Here is a 25,584-nt window from a genome sequence, read left to right on the forward strand (position 1 = left end):
ACCTGTCCAACATCAGAAAGGCTCCTGAGAAGGAATAGGATTAGAACATTCAGCAACACATTTTGAAGAAATCGAGTTTCTTGTAAACAAAATTATATCTTCCGTGGACTTTCCCTGTATTCATTCAGACTGTTCATGACTAAGCAGTGGTCCTCAGCACATTCAACTGGATGTGGTTGTGGGAATTTTCTATACAAAAAGTAAGGATCATTATGCCAAATGGTTGACCTCCAAGAGTGCTCACATCTCAGGAAGGATACAGTCAGTAAGTAATCACATTGCAGATGAATGTTCTCAGCAGTGCCACTGACACTGCTCAAGCTTTAGCAGTGTGCCTAGAACAGAACCATTCAGTCAAACCATGAGCCACAATGCAAACATTTTTACAGTCTCTGTATGTAAGTGGCTGTGGTCAAACATTTCTCCTGCTGCACAGCCATATTCCAATGGTCTGTGTATATCAATATATATTGATATATAACCTCTAATCTCAAAAGGTTAAAGCATTTTGACACAGGATGTGTACTAATGAAAATACTACAAAGGTGGAATCATGCAGAAATGCTTTGATCACTCCCATCGTCCTAGTGGAAAACCTGTTTACAGCCAGTATTCAGAGCTGGCTGCTACAACAAACTCTGACCGAAGCACTGAGACTGAATTTATGCTTCCAGCAAACAGTCCAAACTTAACGAATTTGAGGTATAAGCAGAGAGACCAATGAAAATGTCATGCAGGGAATTTGGTTCTCTTTGGATTAGATTAATATCTTAATCTTTTGCTGATAACGAGAACTTCTGTTGAAAGGGGCAGTAGTACATTTCAGTATTTAGCCTCCAACCCAGAGGAGTTCTTTCCTCAGCCTTTTGCATAGAAAATATAGAAGGTCTGTTCTGGCTTGCAGAACTTCTCTCAATACAAAGGTGACAGCCTTTTGCTGTCTACACGTTTTTTTGTATTAGTCATAGCTCTGACTCACTGTGAAATAAAAAGATATATCTAGTGAAATACTCTGATATCTAAGTGGACACAACCAACTTGAAGTTAACAGACATGAACCAATTCTCTCTGTGAAACAAAAAACGGAATAACTAAGACTACAATCACTACCCTGAACCTCAATGTGAAGATGAAGTTATCCAACTTCTTTAATTATTAAAGATATGATTGTCCCCATTTCCTCTTTGGGACAGGAAAAAACAACACCCAGAACTGCCCTGCTACTGACTTATGGGTAAAAGGTTTCACAGCTGATCAAATGAGAGGATCTGAAAAAGTTAAAGTGTGAGTAAAGAGCAGCAAAGAGGCAGAGTAATATGGCCTCTAGCTGCAGTGTTCAAATCCCATAAGTTCAGTGTGATCTGTCACACAAGTCAATGATAGTGACTGAACTTATCTGTCCATGGGAAGAAAAGGTGAGATCAAAGGAAGCCACAAAGGACAGTTTATTTCTTCTGATCATGACTTTCAGGATACTAATAGATTTTTGGGATGTGAACAAGAATCAGGTGCCCTGTGACCAAGGGCAGAAAGACAGAGTAGCTGAGGAATAGACAGATTCAAGGAGCAAAACAAAAGCATGTTCAATGGTCAGCTGAAGTCTAGAATCAAAACCCACAAATGAAAGAAGTCATATGCTAGGGTGGATGGCCAAGACAGGCTGTTAAGGAAAAATATGGCACAATGCCAATAAACGTCAGGACTAGAAGGCAGAGCAAAAGACAAGGAGCCAAAACCTGAAGTTAGCTGCAGCCAAAAGTAACACTGAGCTGCAAGGACCAGAAATCAAGATTTCTTTTGGTGAGACTTCTAAGCCACACCCCAGCAGATTTGACACTTTGAGATCTCAGTTGCTTTGGAGACCAGGGTATCAGCTCTGTAGGCAACATAACAGGGCTACACAAAACGGTGCAATCTTCACAGTGGAATGGGCACCAGAATTAGTGGAAGTCTTAAAATAACCGAATTTTTTTCAAAGATGCTCTGGCTGTGTAACTTGATCCTGAATGTAAGCCTGGGTTTTAAACTGAGATCTGAGTAATCATATGTATGTATAAACCTGTAATTTCCTCATTACGATTTTCTTTTTCCTCTGTGATTTTATTTCTCTGTAAAAACACATAGGAAACAGAAGGCAGACTCTGAGTCCTTCAGTGGACAACAGCATTTATCATTAGCTGTCCTGATATTAAGAGATGAACCATCAGAAGACTTTATGGTTAATACTGAAGATTCTCAGTGGTGACAAGATACCCTGGAGCTGAGATGACCTATATATAGGTACAAATTTCTTCAGCCATAGAAGCAGTTTCTGTAACATTTAATGCAGTCTGAAAGGAAGGTTTGGATTTCAAACAGATCTCTGTGAAAAGAATTAAGTCTCTTCCATGGGTCCAAGGGAAAAGACTAACTGACAGTTTGCCTCAGAAGTTATAAAGTTATTAAGACATCTGCCATCTGCAGCAACAGTACTTTAACCAGCATGAAGAAAGGACAACCTAACGGAGAAACACAGGAATGCACGGCAAGAAAGCTTCTCTCATCAGCACTGCCAGTCTCAAGCACTTGTCAAACTGCACCCTAAGTTTCTTTGACTGGCAGTTCCAATGTATACCTTTATTAAATCCCTCCTGGCTTCAGGCTACTTCTCTTTATTATAGCTTTGGAAAACAAAGTAGACATGGAATTATTCCCAAAGTATAAGACATAAGGTTTTACAGCCTTCTTCCTACAGGCAGAATAAATCTTACTGTGTAATCATCATGTAAAATACAGACCATGATGCAAAGAAAAGGAACTGAGCTATGGCTTGTGTGTCCTACCGCTTTTTTTGAAGGTTGTTTTAGAGAGTCTGCTATAAAAAGTTCTGCAAAAGAGTCAAAAGAATTGTCTGAGTGACCTGTGTATGCACACCCATGCATAACACAGACATGCATATTAAGTTTGTAATACCACACAAATGCTCTAATTTCCCACCTTTTCTAAAGGATATTCCCTGAACCATTTGGCTGTGCCTCTCCCACCACATGATGCTTTTGGACTCTTCTTCAGCTAAGAACTGTTTACCATTATTCAAAGTTTGAAAGAGAATTTTCTTGACATCGCTGAAATAACCCTCCCAATGTTCTCAGCAAGAAAAGGACTCAATGCACACAGAATCAAAATCAATGGTATCACAAACTTTGCACTGAAGAAATACTCATCTAGAGAAAAAGCTCTGAGCTCCCTCCTTACCTAAGCCCTTAAACCATTGGGTAAAGTTTTCTATTAGGAAGACTTTTCTGTGACAAGAGTCCTGTTCACCCTGTTCTTTTCTGACACTGGCTTGCTCAAAAACGTGCATGTTTAATTGAACACAGACACACATTCATATCAATTAAGGCAAAGAATAAAACACTGGACATTAGAATAGGAATAATATAAGAGAGAGGAGATTTTCTGTAGTACTGAGGCACTGATGGTTGGGCACTCTGCAAATGCAAAGTCTGATGATACAGGGAATCCTGGATCTCACTTGCAAGGAACAATGATGATATGGCCCTGCTTGAGCAGGAGTATGGACAAGATGAGCTCCAGAGGACCCTTCCAACCTCAACTGTTTTGTGGTATCAGGTCAGCAGTGAATCCTACAATCAGATTGAAAAAATCATATCCCAATTTGTCTCTCATGCTATCTGTCTCTGGAAGCCTTCAAGCACAACCCCAAATTCAACATGACATAAAAATAATTACAGTTGGCATACTGAAAGCTTCCAGAAGGTTGCAGGATAAATGTCCATTAGCAGATTGCACAGCAAATCTGCCAGTCTTGAAAGGAAGTCTCCAGGAAGGCTTTCTTTTTTTTTCCTAAGTACTTATAAATTATATTAATATCAGTTTTCAGAGTTGCATACTACACAAGCACAACCAGTGCTGGGGACCTGCTCAAAGCTCTACCTATTCCTGTTTTTGAACTCACTGTGCAGTCATTGAGGGAGATCACTGAGTAAGCAGCATGAGTACACCTGTCAGGCTTTCTTATCTCTTTATGCTATGAACTGAATCTCAGAAGAGATCATGGTTTGTTCTCACTTGTTCTTGATGGCTAATATCATCCTTAGATCCAGTCTGGTAATCAGCCAACTCACTAAGTAGGCCAACCCAGATGGACCTTAATGGCCAGCCAGCAAACATACACTTTATGAGGCCAAGCTCTGTTTCCCTATGTGTCAAATTGAATTTTTTTAAGTCAAGGAGCATTTAGCACCAAACTCACTGTGGTGGTTTGGAGCTGGCTCCCTGCCAAGTCCCCAGACCCCACCGCAAGAGCTCCCCCCACCACCAGAACCAAGGGAAAAGAAAAAAAACCAAGAGAACCGAAATAAGAGAGCTAAAGCAACATATAAATATATTTACACTTATATTACATTTATATACAATTACAAAAACTATATACACATTAAAAAAAAAAAAAAACAACAAAACCCAAAAACAGAAAAGGGAAAGGGAAAAGGAACAAAACAAAAAAAAATGGAAAAACAGGTATACACACTCAATAAAGAACTAGCCAAAGAAAACCTTAATACTTTCCTTGACATAGCACAATCGCACTCAACACCGCCGCCACGCTACCAGACCCCAGATCGGCAGAAACAACAGGCCCTGTAGGCCCAGCCAGGCCTCAGCTCCCCCACAGGAGTGAGACCAGCCGCGGGAGTCTGCTGTCTCCAAACCTTGCCGGAAGGGAAGAGAGGAAACGGCTTCTCTCCCATCTTATTTATACTCTAGCTTACGTAAAAAAATCGTAGGGAATACTGGGAACATGGTCACTTCCTAGTTCTGACCTGATTACCAGGAAGGCCTAAAAAACCAAACCACTATGCTCACTTAAATCAACAACTATAAGACACACATTCCAGTTTCATCATACACATTCTATGATGACCAAACACTGAGGAAAACAGACCATTTTTCTTCCTACTGAGAGGCTTGCACTGTCAGTGGTGAAGTCCCCTCTGAAATAATACCATCTCCATTTCCATTTTATTACACTGTTTTCCCCTTGTCATCCCAAGGTTGGTATCTGTACAGGAGCCTCAAAATAGCTTCTTAACCAAATATAGTAATTTCCTGTGCAAATCTTTCTCTTCTATTAATGCACAGGATGATGCACATTTCCACATTTCACAAGGAGATAGAACCAACTTAACGTACTACAGGCCGTACCACAGTATGTACTTTATTTACACTAGTTCAAGGCATCATAAGGAACTGAAATGGAGCAGCTCTGCAGTCATCTCTAAGTCCATCAGAAAAAGCTTGAGAAACATTTCAGTCTTGAGGCTGAAAAGAAGGCTCTGAAGGTCACCCTTACCTTTCCCAGAAAATGTTTGCGGTACAGTTTGGCTGTAGGGTCACTTTCCAGTTTCACTTTACCACTCCAGGGAAAGGGTACATCAGACAGAGTTGGACTCAAGCTGGACAGGTTGTGGCTGGTCCCTTCAATCCAGTAGCCCCCAAACTGGGGTAAGATAATGAGAGGATATGGCCACCCTTTCTGTAATACCTATTCAGAAGGACGGAGAGCATTAAAACCCACACACCAATAAGCTGGAAGGCCAATAAGCTGAAAAACCAATGAAGTCCAAGGAAAAACAGTAGAGAGTAGTACTAACTCACCTCATGGATGCTGGGGTAAGGAATATACTCCTCTTCTGTCTGAAATCAGAAGAGACCATTAGCAAAAGCATGTGACATCTTTTAAAGTGTTATGCGCTCATGATGGTGCAAGCTGTGCTCTCAGCTTCCATTCTTCCCTAGATCATCTTTAGAGCTTCATTTCAGGATTAAAGGTTAGGCTCCATTTCCAAGGTCTCAGCATTGTAATACAGAACTTTGAGAACAACAAATTTAGAAGTCAGATTTTACCCACCCTCCTCCTTGAAACCACAGAATATAGGCATGCAAAATGTGGAGGTAGCCAAACTATAGGCAAATTCCATGTGGTTAGAGGAGTCTCAGTATCTCTCTTTTCCTTCCACACAGTGTTAGACAGCTGCTGTTCTTCTGCAGACAGAGATGACAGCAGGAATAGTAGAAACAGTACTGTTATTTACAGTGAGACTGAGGTTGTGTCATCTCCATTGCTAGATCTGTGGCATACAACCACAGGTGCTGAGGCATGACTGAGGGAAGAGGAACAGTATCTAAGCCATTTTATGCCAACTGGATGCCCCTTCCATCACCACAAAGATCACTGACTATCTCTGTCAGAACTGAGCTGTATCAATTCTCTAAGTGGTTTTTTTTAAAAGGTTATTCCAAGATTAAAATCAAGGTCAAGTTTGATTTTAAGTTTACTGGGCCTGAGCTGAGACTGAAGAAATGGAGAGGAAGAGTTGAGGATTTAAAGATGGGAATCTGTCCTTATTGTCCTAATATTGAGCAAAATGGACCAGTTTTCTAGAGTATCTCTATGTGTCTTCAAGCAGACTACTGAAATAAATGCAATCTGGTTTCATGGATATTATTACAGCTGTTATATTGACTAAATTTAAGAAATTACTTAGGCAAAATTAAGACTGCCAATAATAATAAACACTTATTGGAACCATTAAATTAGAAAAAGGGAAGTGTTAATTCTATTTCAGCTACACAGTTTCACCCTTTTGTGCAGCAATGAGGAAAAAAAAAGAAAAAAAAAGGCAAGCATATATGTGTTCTTGGGATGTTTGTAGACTCCCTGTTCATCCAAGATGAAAATATACTACAAGCCAGGTCAGTAATTATCTGCCATTCTCAGCAAATTAAGAGGCAACAATGACTTGGCCTGACCTTGAGAGGAGCTGGAAGGGAACATCTCTGTTCATCCAGACGACTCCCCTGGAAACATAAAGTCATAGACAGTGAATCCTAAATTTTAGCATGTCTGTTTCACTTACCCTCTGTGTCCTTCTCCATATACTTAATATGCATATTTTGTCTCTCTACATAATCTTCTATTTTATGCAAGTTTGGAAGTTTGAATTAAAAAGAGCAGGAAAGCTAGAACTTGGCCAGTCCCCTAGTTTGACATTAAAACTGAAAGGCTACCACCAAACTTACATCTCTTAAAAAGCAGAAAGTTGGGAGATATCAAAAGCAATCTCCCAAACTGATTATCCTATGTGCTACTCTAATCTCTTCTAGCTACTTTATTTTCTATCCAAAGCAATATAGAAAAGTGGAAGAGGTAAAGACAGAACACAAAAGAACAGTATTTCCAATCATTCTTTCCTGTTCTATTCTTCCTTCTCCCTTGAAGATATTGTCAGGCAAAGCATAGAGAGCCTCAAAGCAAGGTTCAGGGAAGTAAAAAACACTTGTTTTGAGCATTAGAGTTAAACAAGAGGCCCTTTTCTTATCAAGCAGCTCATGTGCCTTGCTTCCATCCACATATGGGAACAAATCCACCTCTTGGAGGTAAGGCAGAAAATCAGAGCTGCTCTCCATCCAAACATTTGACTAGTGCAAGAGACTCTTGAAGGCAAAAAGGAGCCACATAGTGAAACCATGTACATCTGCTTTCCCAGGCACCATTACCACAAGGTGGGTTGGAATTGCAAGGTAAAAGGCTACTGAATGCCTGTTTCTTCCTGAATCGGGAGCTGGCATCCAGACTTGGTTCTCTTTCTTTAAGGCTATTCCATCCTCTGCCTTCTCACCATGGCAAAGGAGCTCACTTCCACCACACCTCTGCAGCAGAAGCATACGAGAATAGGAAAATTTTATTGAGGATAGCCCCAGCACAGAGCATAGGCCCAGAACAGAAGAAGCCAAAAAGACACGGGGGGTCAACAGGCCATAGTCCAAGTTGCCATCACAGACTGAAGAATAAGAGCCAAAATTGGCATTGCTGGATAGGAAGCTGAAAACCAGGATTTAAGTTGAAGCTTTCTCTTACACACGATACATGAATATTCAACTACTGCCACCTAAATCTTGTAACTCTCATACCAGAACATGATGCTGAGACTACATTTTTATACACCATCAGCGACTGCTTAATGGAGCGGCTAAACAGGGATTCCAGACAGGATAGGCAGCTCTCGACTTTGTTCTGAAAATAAGCAGGATGTGATTTATAACAGGTAAGCCTATGTATGTATTCTACAATGGAACTAGCTTTTAAATGAGATTCTGGTAGAAATAGGTAAATCTCAGAGGAGCTCTACAGTGGAAACTTAGGAGGCTCCAGAACAAAAGTTTTGGGCCAATGCTCCAGCTGTATAGGGTGCAAAAACTGCTAGCATAGCAACAACATTGACATTAAGAAATAGCAACCTTACATTGAGGATTATTAATAATCAGGATGCTCCTTGTAGGAGCAACAAAAGAAAAAAAAAAAGGAAACAATCCCCAACATATCTATTTCACATAAAAATGAGATTTTGGAAAAATGAGAAAGGTTATTAAAAGAATATAAAAATGAACCATAAAAAAAGCTAAACTTTAATGAAATGATGAGGAGCCAGACTTCGAGCTCCTAAAGATGTTTAACATCTTTTAAAAACTCTTAGGAAAAACCAGAAGTAAAACAGTATGGCTCAACTCCAGGGTAAGGAAAACTAGCAATAGATGCATGAGATCCTTCTTCCTAAGTTTGAAGTTGAGTTCAATCACAAAAAGGAGCAGTAACAACAAATTTAGTTGGTTAAATATAGAAACATAGTAAAGCACGCAAGGAACAATCAGCAGACAACAAAATTGAAAACGAAATTGATTTCCTAAAGTGTATTAGGAGAAAGAAGCTTTGAATAGTATCTACAGGGTGACACAGGATCAAACTATAAAAGCTGAGCTTTGAGAGAGTTATGCCACCACCACCACCACCCTGCCCTCAAAAAAAATATTTTTTTTTCATTTGTGTTTTCAACAAGGGATTCTAAACAAATACCAGCTTGGAACCTTTCATAGGGAAACTTCAGAAGACCTGTTTTGAATTGTGATTTTGGTATACAGCAGTCAAAATGAACAACAAATTACCGGGGCATACATAGGTACAAAGCAGCCACAGCCTTCTGCAACTAACTGTGGAAAGTACTGGCACAAACTTACTGTGCACCATGGGCTTTCTGCACATGGAAATGGAGATTGGGAAACTGCAATTTTCTAATATTTGTCTCCCCTTCCTTGACATTTTTGGCAGATCTGATAACTGCAAAAACTTTCCAGTTTCAAAGGAGGTCCTGGTAGGAGACCAATATCGCAGCAAGGCCCGAGGGAAAACTTCCTGATAAAGGAACTGCTGTTGTATCAGAGCCTCTATAGAGAGCAGAGGAATGTACCAGCACATTCCATGACCCTGCACTGTTAAGGGAGCTCCTGCTAGCCTGAGAGTAGAAGACATAGGTCTAAAGCTACCAACCTCTCCTTTAGAGTGAAGCTTAAAATACTGGCAAAGATCTAATGGAGCCGTGGGCTGTACAGCCCAAAGCTTTATTTTAAAGGGTAACCAGGACTGCGGAAATATACAGCACAAGTTGTTGGAAGTGTCAGATCACGGGCAGACCAATTTGTTGATGATCACTGTCATTCCTTGAAAGGGAAAGGCATAAACTGCAGCAGTCTCAGCCACTGGTTGAGATATTCTTCTGATTTGGTCCAGTTTGGTTTGCAGTACTGCCTTTAAGGAAAGGTTTTCCCTCACTGTTTCCCTGGGTACCCTACTGAAGACAGGATCATTCTGGGAATCTGATATTCCCAAGGTCTTGTACAGGGGAAACACCTGGCCTGAGCAAAATGAGAGAATGAATGGCAGAGAAGAAACTGTCCAAACCCAAAGTCAGGTCCAACGTGGCATAACAATGCTACAGTCAAAGACGTTTTTTATGGGGAAAGAGCGGTGTCTGGAGGGGACTAGTTCGAAACAGACAACTTGGATACAAAAGGGGATACAGGGAAAAAACATGAAGGTAGTTGTGAAAAAAGAAGACTGAAAAATACGTGGAAACTAAAAAATAATGCAGAACAGAGGTAGCAAACAAAAGCAGTTAAGTGAAGAGGGACTGGCTATGCAAATGTGAAGATATGAAAAATCTGGTTTTATTGGTTGAAATAAAATGTCCATGTTTTTCAACTACTTGCACTGCAAAGCAATCTAGGAACAGCATATTCCTATGTGTCCTTAAAGTGTTTACTGTGACTTCACTACATCTGGAAGCATGGAATAAAGTGGCAAATAGCCCATTTACTTCCAAGTCCAATTGAAATTGAAAAGAAAAAAAGAAAGGAAAAAAAAAGGCAAACTTCTCTCCCAGATCTTGGGGATTGGTTTCAGTTTAAAAAGAGAGTACAACTTTACCTGTTAATTCATCACACACAATGCAAAATGGCTATGTTAATTGTCAGTAATACAATTAGCCTCCAAACCAATTGTTAAAATACTCAAAAATCAATTCTATCCTGTAGCTTTGCTGTTGTTATTCTACAAGAGAAATGTTCAAGTCTCTTGCTTTGCCTTTTACTCACTTTGACTGTTAATGAAAATCCCACATTTCATTTTCAAGATTGATTCAACAAATCTAAAGGATTGTCACAGTCAAATGGAAGGAGAAACCAAAAAAAACCCCCAAAAGAATAAATAATAAATTAGTAAAAATACAAAGAAAGATCACAACAAATATTAAAACAAAATATCAGGGGAGTTTTTTTCTTTTGGAAAACATCTCTCTTCTTTCAAAAAACTTTTGTCATGCTCACACAGCAGATACTAGTTCTCCTAGTGCAAGTCAGATGACAAAACAAACTAAATTAGAAAAAACCAAACTACTATACAGTCTTAACAATGGGCAGCTAAGAAAACAACACAGATGCAAAATTAAGCAGCCTGCATATGTTGGAAATTCTTATCAGGTTCCTGTTATCTAACTAAAGGAGTGCAAATCCAGTCAAGAGACTTTTCATATGGTAAACTAGGAGTCGAGAAACACTGAGAATCTTAAGCAACAGTCTTCCAGTAAGAGACATCTGCTAGTGACTCTTCTCTAAACATATTTCAAAAGGCTTGGAAAGGACTGTCATACCTTTTAACATGTGCTTGAACTAAAGCAGCACTGCATGCTCAAGCTTACTTTCCAGCACAGAGTTAAATAAGCCAGGCACACTTACAGAGCTTGCAATTCTAAATCACTGAGAATAGACCCCAAATATAGTTTGAATGTCAGTACAGTGGTTACAAGGCCTGTGTCTGTCTAACATGAATATATAGCAGATATACCTTCAGCCCCTCCCTCCCTCCCTCTTCCTTTCTGGTCTGCCAAATACTACCTCAGCCTCATAATCTATATTCAGCATTTTGCTGCTACCTTTCACCTCCTCACCTTTATGGTCCGACTGAAGTCTTGTATTTTCCTCATACTCATAATTTGATCACCCAAATGCCAGAAAATAAGGTAATTGGTTTTGATAAGTTTAATTCCTGCACATAATAAAAGGCAGGAGTTATGTGCCATGTTGTGTGTTATGCTAGGTCAAGGTTAAGCACAGCATTTTAAAGAAGGTGCACCACTCAGGGAAAATACTGGCAGCTTGCAAGGATGCTCTGAGAACACACAACGTGAAAAATTTAAAGACTTCATTGTTATATGTTTAACACATATAACATACTATTATACTCCTATTTCTTTATTTGATAAGTTAAAAGGCAGAGAAACCTAACTCTGCCCTATTTTAATTTTATAACATAATATATGCAACTAAATGCACCTATTTCCATACAAGAATTAAGGCAGAGTCCTTCTATCTTGCACAAGTTAAAGACAGGGCCTACCATAGCTATTTATTAAACTGTTTGACCTTGCTAAACGAAGTTAGGTCAACAACCAATTAATCACCTGTCATTAGTACCTGCTACCCAGCAGAAATACAGTTTTCTGAAGAAGATGACAGAGATACCTTAATGCAGCTTTGATTTTCTCTCAGAATCACACTTCCACAAAGAACATACAGAATTATAATAATCTGTGTCTATTGCTTCCATCATGCTGGTTGGAAAAAACAAACACAGAAAAACGCTTTTGATATCCCATTGAAGAGCAGCCATAGGAGTTTGAGCCCAGAAGACCTAAACATTCTGCAAGCCCAAATTAAAGGGCACTGGGAGTGAAGTGACAGGACAAATGGCAGCTGCTTATTTGTTTGGCTATGAAAAATCAAGAGATCCCAAAACTTTACAGAATTACTTCTCCTTACCTGCATTTTTTCAATCATCTCAAACAAGTCCACAGTCTGAAAAGGAAAAGACAAGAGGGGAAAATAATTTAACATTTGAAGAAGCTAACATTATCTTCTGTCGTATCTCAGATATTGAAGGAGCCAACAGTTCCTTCCATGTTCTGGCAAGGAAACTACTTGCTCACCAAAGACATGATGGAATTGTTCTTCCTTAGAACTGATAGCATGGGCAAAACAACTGGCCAAATTGTCTTCAGCTTGTGTTGCAAAAGCTTGGCCTGAAACCTGGTCAGACAGGTATCAGGAATTTCTCTCTTTCAACGGGTCACGCTGACTTGATACAGTATGGCATAAGAACAGTTTAAATGAAAAAGTTTAGGATTCTCACAGAAGTAGGCAACTATAGCTGTAAGACATGCTTCACATGAGCTTGATTTCAGTCATTCCTTCTGCATACATAACTTTTGTTCAAAGCACACTCCAACCCTGAGCCAGAGGAACATAGACTGCTTTTACCTTGTTGGGGGCAGCCGGAGTGAGGGCACATGGAAAGCCTTCAGTGGGAGAGTCTATAACATTGCTGAAGCACCGCGCTACCTCCTCAGACCTCCTGCAACAGAGAGAGTAAAAGGAAAAAGAAAAAAAAAAAGAAAAAAGTTTTAACACTTAGAGAATTCAAGATGCCAGCGCTTGCCTGCATGTCTCCTTTGCCTTCTGCTTACTATTCCTCCCCCCAGGCCATTTCTTACCTATGAGGAAGCTGTCATTTCCTGTGAGAATCCCTGAGATATTACTACTTACCGCCTGCAAACATCCTCGATATAACAGCAAAAATCTTCTGGCCCTGAATGCTCTGCCTCTGTTCACACACAATATTTTCTTCACAACTGTCATGTAAGTGCTGAATGGTCTTTCTTTGCCAAGTTCCTCTTCCATCATGGATTTGCAGCAGACTAAAGAATCACAAGAAGGTCTCACAAGAAGCTTTGTGTTCAGATTTTGACCGTATTAAAAGAGATGAAAGTTCTGAAATATCACCAAAATCAGCATCTAAAGGACAGCCCCAGTTGCCACAGCCTGGGTATTAGTCTCCAAGACAGGGGCATAACAGAGATGGTGTGAGATCAGAACTGATACAGCCTGCAGGAGAGATGGAGGCACAGTTCTGTGTTACCACTGCTAGTAAAGCCAGCGTGGAGATTAGATGGGCTTTTGCCTGTCCACCTGCTATGGAAAATATATTATTACTATGGCCCCTGCTGGAGCAGTAGTGTGTACAAGCAGCAGCAGCACTTTATTTGATTTCATAGAAGGGAAAATAAAAAGCAACACAAATAATCCACTGTAGTTTAAAAGACATACATACTATTCTTGTGTACTCATGTCTGGGACTGCCCTGACCCAGGTGCAGCACCTTGCACTTGAACTTGTTGAACTTCACAAGGGTCCCATGGGACCCCTTCTCGAGCTTGTCCAGGTCCCTCTGGATGGTTCCTTTCTGCTGTTGTGTCAATCATACTGCTCAGCTCTGTTTCTTTTGCAAATGTGCTGAGGGTGCACTCGATCCCACTGTCTATGCCATTGATAAAGATATGAAAGAGCACCAGTCCCAAGACAGAGACCTGAGGGACACCACTCATCACTGGCCATATAATCATCATATAATGCATATAATAATCATATAATGCAATCAAGAATTGCTATCCTCTAGCTATTAGATGCATGGCTGCTACAGCTTCCATTCTAAGAGATCAGTATCTGTAAGTCATGCAGACTCTTGCTTTGAAACCAGTGGCTGCATTCCCTGTTGTATGGAGGTACAACATATTTCTGTAATCATGAAGCTACTCTATCACAAGCTCCAAGAAGCATAATGCTCTGACAATTCGCAATTTATTTTAGTGGCCCAATGGCATCATGTAACTTGCATATAGGCTCATCTATACAAAGTAACACAATGCTTCCATCCCACATCCTGAAACTGGAGATGAGAGAGATCTGTGTAATGCATCTAGAGATTAAAGCCATAAAATATCTGGGAGGGAAGATGTAGGAGTTAGTCTTGACAACCCCAAATAAATATTGAAATAATTTGATGGCAAATATATTTTAAATGAATATTAATATTATACTAATACATGCTTTATTCATCATCTTATTCATTTACTTGAAGCATATTTGGGATAAGCAAAATATATGTCCAAGGCAGTACATGAAGGATTTTCACTGTTTCTTTTAAAAACCTGAAGTTTTTATTCTGTGAGCCCTAAAAAGATAAGAGCTTAATTTGATAAATTCTCATTTTCAGAAAGAAATGTAATAGTTGAACTTTTTGTGCAACTGGGGCCTTGTTGCATGCTACAGTGTTTTCTTTGGCATGTCACTGGGTTGAACGCTGAATCATCCAGTGAAGAGTTAAATACACACCTGCATCATGGAAATCTGACAATTCCTACATGAGATCACTCTGACCAGTACTGCCCCTGTTCTCTCACCATAAATTCATCTCTATACTTTGGACTGACTGGAGAACTTTGTGCAGCAACTTCTCCTTTACTGTTGAATTCTAGTACAGTTCTATTGTCAAAATGAGTCCAGGAGAGACCAAAATCACCAGTCTTACCATACGTTTAGAGATGTTCAAAATTCTGTAATTATCCCAGATTAGGAATGTGCCAAAAGACTTTAGAAATCCAGGAGGATTACTTGAATTTTAGGTTATCTTTTATAAAATATCACAAAAATATGGGGCCATTATAACTACTGCTTGAAAATCTACTCGTGAATTTTTAACTTCTGGAATGAAAAGCACTGACCTCTATTAAAGAAAGAGAACATACTTTTTTTCAAATTGGAACTTCAAACTCTTTGACCACAGAAAAGAAGAATATCATCCTTTTGAGAAAGAAAAGCAATTCTGCAATCTGGGAGTGGAATATTTATTTGCAAATGTATACTTGCTGAAGCTTTATTTTTAGGAAATGGCAACTAGGGGAAGCAAAGGGCCTGGAAAATGCTGAAGTCTAAACCAGGATTTTGCTAGTGACATTAACCAGTGCATTAGTTTCAAGTGGGTAGCCAAACAAAACATAGGTACTGCTGATCCACTGCCAAAGACTCCACTCTCAATTCTGAAATAGTGCAGGAAGCACCTTTGCAGACCTCTGTCTCCACACACACAGAGCTCTGCTCATGCCCTATATTTCCTGTCTTGCAGCATCATTTCAGTCCTGATACAGAGATCCCTCTATACAGCTCTCAAAATTGTCACTATCTGCTATAGCTGAGCCAGTTCAAGAACCAAGTCAATGCAAACATTTGTTCTAAGAAAAATACAAATTGGACTTGACAGAATTTCATACATCCTTTCATAAGTATTCCAGAGGTAAAGGGGATTTGTTGCACTCTAAAAGACAAGTGCCCCAAATCCTCAGGTAACTCGTTTCCTGGAAGTTCACAGGGAAGCAGGTGCATAGCTACCGTAAATACTTCAGCTAATCTGGAAGCCTTCCAGAAGGCGAAACACTACAGCATGATTTGCAGCTATCTATGGAATGACAGTCAATAGAATAACTGGTGTCACAGCCTGATAGGATAGTGAGACACTAATATGTTTTTTAAATCCCTCACTAGAAGGGATAGGCAATTTAGAACTGAAGGTAATGTGAAACAAAAGCAGGCCTGAAATACTCGTAAGGAAAACTCTGGGCAACCACTTCTCATGAGTAACAGCTTCTGCTCTTTCTCTCTTATCTCTCCCTTATAGAGACACATTTAGTCTACCAAATATGATTGTTAGGTATACAGTGAAGACAGCTGAAAACATGACACGAATAGCCCCACTCTCAAGCACCTGTACAGCTTTGAAATTTGCTTACACGCAGATTCATAAAACTCAAGAGAAGGAATTACTGAGACAGAACTAAGAAAAGGAAACAACCACTACGGATGAGATGTGGTTTGCTCTCAGGTGGTCACAAACTTTCTGCTCGTAGACCCCGACTTCCAGTAAGGAACCTCACTTCCAGCCACACTCCCCCCAGCTCCTGCCTCTCGCGTGGAGGCCGCTGTTCAAACTCGTGGGCTGCCCATGCCCTCTGCTCAGGTCTTCGTGCAGCCACAAAGGAGATGGGCAGGGTATCGGGAGGGCCTGGAGAACCCAGCCAGCTCTCTCTGCCCGTGAGGTACTGCCCCGCGGGGCAGGAGAAAGGATAACTCTAGAGGGAAATTTATCTCACACTCCCAGCTCCTGAGAAGTCCCAACCGGAGAGCTTCCCCATTCCCAGGGCTGCAGAAGAGCCCGCCGAGCCTCCCTCTTTCCCTCCAGGGAGAGGAGCACCCTCTTGATGTATTGTATGTCACCTCATCGCCTGCGTCCCCCCGGCCAGAGCGCGTCCGGGAGGGAGGTAGGGAAGGGGGGTGGGAGAGAAGAGGGAGCGCCGGGCCCACAGCCAGACCCGGACCTGCTGGGCCGGGGCACAGCCATCGCCTTACCCCTCCTCGGCCCTCCGCCCTTCCAGGCAACCCGCGAGGGCTCTTCCTGCTACTCCAGCACTGCGCCCCAAGCGCCGGCAGCCGCTGCCCTGCCCCGTCCCCAGGCTGCCCGGGAAAGGCAGGGCCCCAGGCCCCGCGGCCGCCGGCACCACTCCCGGTCCCGGTACCTACCCTCCGCAGGCTCCGGCAGGGAAGCCCTGCTCCCGGGAAAACATGCTGCACTGCTCCGCTGAGTCAGCTCCCGGGTTCCCTCCTCGGGAGCTTCCTCTCCCCCGGCCTCGCCATGGAGAAGGACTCAGGCTCCCTCCCGGTCCCCCGCGAAGCCGCAGCTCCCGCCCCCACCCCTCCTCTTCCTCCCAGGCCGGGAGTCACCGGAGAGACAGCGAAGGGACCCCCACGGCTGGCACCGGGCCCCAGCCGGCAGCGGCTCAGGGAAGGACGAGAAGGAGGAGGAGGAGGAGGGATGGAGGAAGATGAGATAAAGGGGGATGGGTTGGTGACTCCTGCCCCTCCTCCGCTGTGGAAAATGAGTTCCCCCTAGAGCCCTGGGTTGTGGGGAGTCCACGGATAGTGCAGGAGCAGCTGCTGGGACAGCCGAGCCGGGGATGCTGCTCTCCAGATTCTCCGTGATGGTAAGACAAGCACAGCGTTAGACAGGAAGAGCAGAGGGGTCTCTTATTCCACTTTGCTATAGAACAAGATCACTTCCCCAAGCTCTCAGTATCCAGTGGGGAAAGCGAGCATCAAGGCTCCGTATATGTCCATTCCCTTCAAGGGAAGGATAAGAAGATACTAAATCCACTAGCCCTTGGCATTTGGAGCTGGCATACATCAAGTACTACAGAGATTTGGCTCTACACGGCTTATGAAATAGCTCACTGATCCAACATGTAAACTTAGGAAGCTCAAATTTTGAGGAATCACAAACCCCTTAACCACATGTATTTGCATTCACTCAATAGATCGTCATTCCTAATAAAAATTGAGCGTGAGAATATGCCTTTCCATTGCAAGAGTATGCACATACCTGTGTTTAAACAAGAATACAGAGCTCTTCTGGACAATTTTTTTTAATTTTGAGTCTCAATTTCATTCCACAGGATGATGTAATGTTTCCTCTTTACATCAAGACCTATAAAAGCAGCAGCTAGAACCTTACACCAAGTGTCAGTCTCACACTGGTTTTGTTCTGACTCATGAAGGGGACATAAGGAAACACAGAATAAGAGAGAATTTGCAGAGGAGCCAGAGAGCTAGGAAAAGATGCAAAGGAAGAGTACAAATAGAATGAAGAGAAATATGAGATAGTTGATATAGTGAGGGCGGGGGGGGAGTAAAAAGAAAAATAGAGAGCAAGCAGTTACATCAAAGGTTTAGGGATGAGTGCAGCATTTTCATCTTAATGCTTCCTATAAATTCTGCTCATAAAAGACCTGGATAGAAATGATTATGGGGGCTTCAAGGGTCTGTGAGAAAAGAGACTGCAAGGAGTAAGGAATCAAGGCAGGTGACAACTTTGAATAGACAAAGAGAGTGACTACTTGCTATTTTTAGTAAGTTGCACGGAGTTCAAGTGATTCCATTTCCTCTTGTCTATTTCTTTTTTTTTTTCCCCCTTGAAGATGTGATGCTTGAGTATTGGCTAACTCATACAGCCTACGTCCTCGCTCCAACCCAAATGCCTCACAAATGGACCCAGAGCACCGAATACAGCAGCACAAGCAGTTCTCACTCATTCACCTGAATGTCTGAGCAGAGATGTGACTGGGCCAAGGCAAAGAGCCAAGCTTGCCATTTCTGCTGCATCTAGGAAGGAGGAAGAGACATTATTTTTTGCTGCTAGAGAGGGCTGCCAGCAGTAACTACTGCCCTCCCCCATCTCAGGGTCATTATCAGCAGCACTAGCAAGCCTGGACATCGTGAAAGCATACAGTAAGGCCCAGGTCTTTCTGCCATCCTTGTTCTTTGGCTACTTGCCACTATAGACAAGAGCCAACTTTGTTCACATTCAAAGCCACACTGGGCTCAGTTTTCACTTAACTGTCTCACAGCTTTACCTAACCTTCTGTGCAACTCCAGTTGTGTACAAAGTCCTCAAGATACACAAGCAAAGCAGCAAGCAATTATTAAATACCTTAACTACTGTTCTAATTAGCCTCCTTTAGCAATAATCATGTGAATAAATCACATGCAAGCAAATCCCAGGACCCCTTTCTGTTCCTCAACTTATAATCAAGCTAATGATTGTTACTATTTACCCTGTTGATGCAACAATATCACCAAATATAAGCCTTGAGTTGTACGAAGTAGATTCAGCTCCTATTGATAGTTGCATTCTGATATGACTAATTCCGAGTACTTACCATCTCAGATTGTAATTCATATATTTGTCTATAGTTGCATAGGTCATTATGCATATTATAGTTATTGTGTGTTTTAGGGACTGGCATACAATTTTCTGTTCTTTCAGATATCCATGTAGCTATATTAATACATGCATTACAGTAATTAGTGTTTATACCTTTTGCTATGTATTTTTCTAGTTTTTATTAGCAGAAGTTTTTCATTTGTTTACCTGCATTAGCATTTTATCTTGCTCACATAGGAAAAGTCTGTACTGGCTGTAACACAGAAACTAGCCCCTGCAATTTTATTAATTGAGTCATTGTGAGAACATCAGAAGCTGCACAGAAACTGCGCAGTACCAGATAAACACAGCAGCATATCCTTCAAGGGTCAACTCTTCAGGGTAAAAACTGTATTTTTTTAATGTTTTACTACAATATTACCCAAACTCATAGATGCATCCACAGATAGAAACATACATGTTTTCACATCAACTGTTTCCACAGCTGTATGCACACAGCTTCTATATATAGTACTGGCTGTGCACAGACTGCACCTCCCGCTGCACACTTGGACCCATCATTTTATGTCCAAGATTGACAGAATCAGGGTGGGCTTCCTTTGAGTCTGGACAGACCCTCTTTCATGCCCCTTCATCCCTTCAGTTTGTTTCGTTTCCTAGACAGACATCTGCTCTCCCCAGCTTCACTGTCCCTTTCTCTCTCTCCAACTGCTTCTCTACACAATGCAGTGTAGCATAATGTCTTATAAAAGCACACAAACACTTTCCCTGCTGAGGCTGAAACTACCCCAAAGTCCATCCATTACACAACGCCACGCAAGCAACAGAGAAGATATGGATCAACCCTCCCCCAGCTATCTTTGCTCCCATTCCTTCTAGATGTAAAATATTTTAATTGGCATTGCAGGCAAGACGAGAATAAAAGCAGCTAAGCTGTTCATCCCCTACCTGAGCAAGGATCTCTCATCCCCAGCTGGTGAGCAGATGGAGACAGGGAACCCAGCTGCTTTCCTTTCCTTGCACTATCAATTATTCACGTAGGTTGCAGTGTCCTCCCTCTCCCTCCCTCCCTCCCTTTCTCTTCCGCTGCCCCCACCTGCGGCTGAATGGAGGCTGAGCAGGTCGGTGCTGTCATACTTGAAACTAGAGATCATTGCCGATTGAATAGTCAGCCTGCCGAGCAGCTGTGCTCTTAAGCAGGGAAGATTGGCCCTAGCAGAAGGGGACAGACAGGAGGCAGCTCCAGAGGTGGAGCACGGACAGCTCTGTACTTCAACATCCTACTCCCTGCACTTCTAATCCCAGACCCGTGGGGATCACCTTTAAAAATGAGAGAGGGGGTGTTTTTTCCACAGAAAAGTACATTTTTCTAGTCCTCTCAAGTATAATGGCAGTTATTTGGTGACAGTGAGCTGGGTCATCAGGATTCATGTGCATAGATCAGAGTAGGAAGGGAAAGTAGAGGACTGGAAAAATCTGAAACCTGCTTACGTAGGACTGATTTAGTATCATGGCAAAGGAACTAGAAGAGGATAATCTGAGGTGACAGGATGACATGGTACTTTCTGCAAATGCTTTTGGTAATCATAGTCATGAGACTGACCTGTGAGTTGGCATGATTGTTCAGTCACAATTTTTGTAGATTATTAAAGAATTCTTACGTGGTACCAGCCTTAGGCAAAGGTAAAATGAGTTCTGGCAGACAGGCCAAGGCTTTTAAAGCATTTTGCCTCTGTAGAGGGCTACTACCTACAACTGGGTGAGTGCTTTAGATCTGCCTCACAGCAAAATTAGGTTCAATTCCCAGGCCAAATTAGCTGCTCTGTTTTGCACTGGAGTAATTCAGCCTCATGCTGGTCCCATAGGTCTGCTGGGGGACCTTCCTGCTAGGTCAACTCAAACATCACAGTAATTTCTTCTGTTAAATCTTCCCATGACCACAGATGTGGCAGAGGCACCACAGAGACAGAAAACAAAACAAAAAACCCAATATACTATGGTGCTCAAACAGAAGGTCATCATGGCTTTTCTGCCCTATTTAACTTTTCCCATCTTTTGAAAAAAAATCTGCAGGAATTTTACCGGAAGTAATAAAGAGTTTCCTGAAATTACATTAAAAATAAAGTGTCTAATAGAAATTGTTGGTATTACAACCACAATTGTGAGTAAGAAAACCAGCAATTCTTTTTAAGAGGGCACTGTGATTGTTTTTAATTATCTTGTTTTCAAAACTTCATGGATCAGTCTTTGTCAAGCATTTCTCCACAATTATGAAGGCTGGAAACTCTTTGTTTTAAATAAAAAAAAGTTAGCACCTTTTTGTTTTTACTTGAGCATGGGAACCATCAAGTACTACAGATGGAAAAACAACAAATTTTCCATGGATTTAGTTTGTGCAGCTGTTTCAGGTCTAAGAACTTCGATTGAATCCACTGGAGCATTTACGAGACCCTTCTCTTGTGCTGAATCTTCGATGACGTTCACTTTGCAAGCTTTCCCTCCTTTGGACCATTTATGGGAAATCTTTTTTCCTGGTTGGCCATTTTAATTAATTTGTTAGGAACCTCTTCTCTGACGTAACAGAAAAAAATTCTCTTTGAGGTAATTATCAAAGATATATCAAAGAGATAATTATCAAATTATCAAAATATAATTTTAAGGAAATTATCAAATCAATAAATTATCTTTGAGACCTTGATACCCTAATTTTAGTAGAATATAACTATTCCAGAGGTTACTAAGGGATAATGGTACACAGATAGACTGTCTAAAATATGGTTTTTTTCCAGAAAAGTAGGCTAAGAACAAAGCATGGTAAAACTCAATAAAAGTAAAAAGATCAGCATTGTAAATATTAGAACAGCAGTCATGTTTGGCTTTCCAGTAAACAAAAAATATCAATACCTGTACATCTACCTGCAGATATAGGAGCATATATTTTTGATTTTTTTTTCTGAATATTAGACTCATACTGGTCTAATTGTGTGACTATTTTGGTATCTTACAATTTGAAATTAATATTATTCATAACCTGATCAATGCAATTATAACATCCTGCCATTTATACAAGTCTTTAAATCACCCTTAGATTATAAACTGACTGAGTCTTCACATATGTCTGTAGAGACTCTAAAAGATACTGTTTCCATATAAATACTAACACTTCACATTTCCTTGAGACCTTTATTTGAAGATCTCACAATACATTACTGATATTCGTTCCCTTGCTTACCAGTATTCTACATAAGGATAAAGTGGCACAGAGACACTAACCCTCACTGTCATACAGGGTCAGCAAAAGGAGATAGAGCTCTCAGTCCATCAGTGCAGTTGTATAAACAGCTTGAGATGCCTGCATACCACACTGACACGGGGATAGTCCCACTCGGATCAGCCAGTGGATCCGCGCAACATCCTGAATGCTAGTGTTGATGCGATGAAGGGGACTGGGATAAGTGGTCAGGGATGGAAATGGGATATGGCAGGACTACTTTTTTTTGCAAGCAGCAGAATTTTAAACTGGCCCTTGGAAGTGCATCATCATTCTCTCAGCAGAGCCCTTGAATAACAACTTAGTTTATTTTCAAGCTTTGAGCAAAGCTGCCTGCTAGTAGAACTTAATGATGTGAGAAGTATTAATTTATTTGCCTGTCATTACTGTACGAATTGGGGGAGATTTTGACAGTATAACTCTGGATATTTGTTAACAGAAAAAATTCATATGGAAGGAAATTATGGGATTACTTGCTAATTTCAGACATGACTGGAATGCCCAGCATTTAGAAAAGAGGAAGCAGCTCCTCCACAGTTCTCACTATGGACACAGCAGAAAAACAAGAGATAACATTCAGGTTCCATCAAGGAAAATATCAGCTATATCTAAGGAAAAACTGGTTCTTCCTATGAGGGTAGTTCAGTGCTGAAAAGTGCCGAGAGAGGCTGAGTAATATCATTCTTGGAGATCTTCAGAAGATGTATGGACAAGGCCCTGAGGAACCTGTTCTAGCTTTGAAGTTGTCTGTTTTGTGCATGGTAGTTTACCTAAATGAGACCTTTCCCTACTAATTTATTCTATGATTTTATTCACTGCATGTTAGAAAATCCATGGCATGAAATGTTCAAAAGTTCAAAGTTCATAATTTCAGTACAATATGTAAGAGCTTCAAGTTTTGCAGTGTATCAGATCATAATCAAGTTGAAATTTTTCACCCATGGTTTCCACCCAGAAATCAAGTGCTCTAATCATTCAGCAGGTAAAAATTTTCTTGGCATATGCGAAAGTATTTGGAAAATCAGAGAGTTTGTAGCATCCAGCAAGTCTTGCCCTGGAAGTATATCACAGCTGCTCAATGAGAGGATAACTCAGGGAGATGGAAAACATGAGATGTGAGGACAACTCTACCAGAGGAAGGCACTGTAACAAGCCTATAGTTTGCAAATAGTAGTGCAGTATCTATGTAATAAGAACACCTAAGAGAAAGGTGTTCCTAGGCTCTACGGCACAATTAACTTCATAATTGCCTTTAACTAATAATTTTAACAAAGGAAAACTTTCTTTACACCCACTCTCAGCCCAGTCCCTCAAAAGCAGTGATACGTGGATATACAAAGCCAGTTCATGTCCGTGAATTACATGTGGAATCAAGGCAGAGAAGTGAAAGGATTGCCAAGGTCGTGATAAAACAGATAGATGGACAGAAAAGACAGAGGCAGGTTGTTAGACTGGTGAGAGGCTGAAGAGCATATGGGTGAACATATGGGCCTTTCCTGGGTTGGATCGACAGGTTTAACAATTTGCAGTAATGAAATGGTATTCAAATAAGGGTAATAATACCTGCCTAATCCAAACAGAAGGACAGGGAGCACAGGCAAAGTTTTTTTGCTATGTGTAAACCCACAAGTTTCCAAATGGTGCTTGCTGCTAGAAAGACACACGGACTGGGGAGGAATGGAGGTCAGACTGGGATGTAGTGCAGGTGAAGACAACAGAGGAACGCCTGGATGGAAAGGCAATCAGACAAGTAAGTTCCTTTTGCAGAATTAGGGATAAAGTTGCTCTCAATTTCTCTCTGTCCAGATAATCTGAACCAGCTGGGATTATTCCCCACAAACATCTTCTGCAACTGTGAAGGGCAGAGAAGGAGTTAAAGCAGCCCTCAGCTCAAAGGGTGGCAGGAACGGCTCCTGTCAGACCAACCCAAGCTGGGGAATCCCCGGGGACAGGAGACTCAGGCCCCCCTCCACTGGCAGCAGCCCCCTCTTCTGGGAAATGAGAACGATGCGGCGGCCCCTTTAATAATGGGAGCCGGTGCTGATTAGTGTGGACGGCACGATCCACTGCGGAGCGGGAGCGGGACCGGGACGCCCACAAATAGGCTGCCGTGCTCGGAGCGTGTAGGTGAGACCCGACAGGGCTTACACCCCGGGCTCGCTTGTAAATACAGGCGGGGTGGGGGCAGAGGAGTCGCGCTGATAATTTCTTGGACCTGGTTAACACCTGAAATATTATGAAATGCTGTACTTCGGTGAAACATTTGTACTTCGGTGAAACATTTGTACTCCAGTGTAACGTTTCCGTTTATTTTTTTAATTGAAAGAGGATGCGAGATGGTAGCTCGGGAAAAATCTCAGCCCTACTTGCAAAGGTCCCCATTCTAAAAGAAAATGTTCTCGGAGACACCTGCAGTGAAGAGATTTGCTTAAAGTCACAGCTGAAGGGTTTGTAACAACTGGAATTTGATCTGAGATTACCTGAATCAGAGATCAGAGCCTCAGTTACAGGAACTGTCTCCTTGCTTCCCCTTTCCTTCTTACTGTTCGTCAATAAAAGAAAAGCCTGTGATACAATACCTTTCTCAATCATGGAAAGAGGAGGATATATTTACAGGAATCAGGACAGTAAACAAACATGCAAACTGTTCACAATTAATTCCTCAACAGAATTTCATCTATTATGCCACAATGACAGGCCACCTGGAAAGCAGTAAAGATGGTTGGTTTATGCAAAGCATTAGGAGACAAAATAATGGATCATTTATTTGTTTACCAAAACAGACACGTAGAGAATAAGGAGGGTCCAGTAGTATGTGCACAACAGCCAAGAACAGTCAACACTGACAAATACTTGGCCTATACAATGACTTAAAAAGAATCACTTCATGATATTCAGTAAGAAAGTGTCTAGACGTAGGAGCCACACACTAACCCCAAATACCTAGAAAATCTACCAGTGAAGAATGTGGGGAAAATTTTGCTTCCGTGAATGGCTAAAACCATGTCCTAATGTGTTTGTACAGTACATATCACAGTAGGATACGGTTTCACATGGCATGTGTGGGCTGTACAGTATAGATACACATATATTTATAAAATACATATATTCTGTTTATCAGCCCTGCAGTAAAAACAGAATTTATGGCTTCAAGTTTACTTGTTACAAAGAAGTGCTCCCTAAACTTCTTGGAGTACTGTCAGACAACATTTCTCACAAAATAGTGTTTCCACATGAAATTTAAATGAAAAAAAATAAG

General features: G+C 41.3%; 1 protein-coding gene across 16 annotated transcripts in view; it reads right to left on the reverse strand.

The window, feature by feature from the left end:
• The window catches only part of LOC127468022 (rap1 GTPase-activating protein 1-like), a 44,696-nt gene extending 24,410 nt beyond the window's left edge, over positions 1 to 20,286 (reverse strand). For 2 of the 16 annotated variants that reach the window (XR_007903392.1, XR_007903391.1), the window contains exons 1-6: positions 16,858 to 17,607; positions 12,709 to 12,802; positions 12,211 to 12,246; positions 6,814 to 6,861; positions 5,659 to 5,697; positions 5,354 to 5,545 (exon numbers count right to left, since the gene is read on the reverse strand). Coding sequence is in view for 13 of the 16 variants with exons in the window: in XM_051780723.1 (XP_051636683.1) it covers positions 5,354 to 5,545; positions 5,659 to 5,697; positions 6,814 to 6,861; positions 12,211 to 12,246; positions 12,709 to 12,802; positions 16,858 to 16,901 (453 nt within the window). In the remaining 3 variants the exon portion in view is untranslated. The other 14 variants (XR_007903393.1, XM_051780729.1, XM_051780728.1 and 11 more) reach the window with 14 other exon arrangements.
• Between the last annotated feature and the right edge of the window lie 5,298 nt (positions 20,287 to 25,584).

Source organism: Manacus candei, unplaced genomic scaffold (assembly GCF_025592945.1).
Source record: "Manacus candei isolate 608988 ecotype Guabito, Panama unplaced genomic scaffold, ASM2559294v1 h1tg000014l, whole genome shotgun sequence".
NCBI classification, from domain to species: Eukaryota; Metazoa; Chordata; class Aves; order Passeriformes; family Pipridae; genus Manacus; species Manacus candei.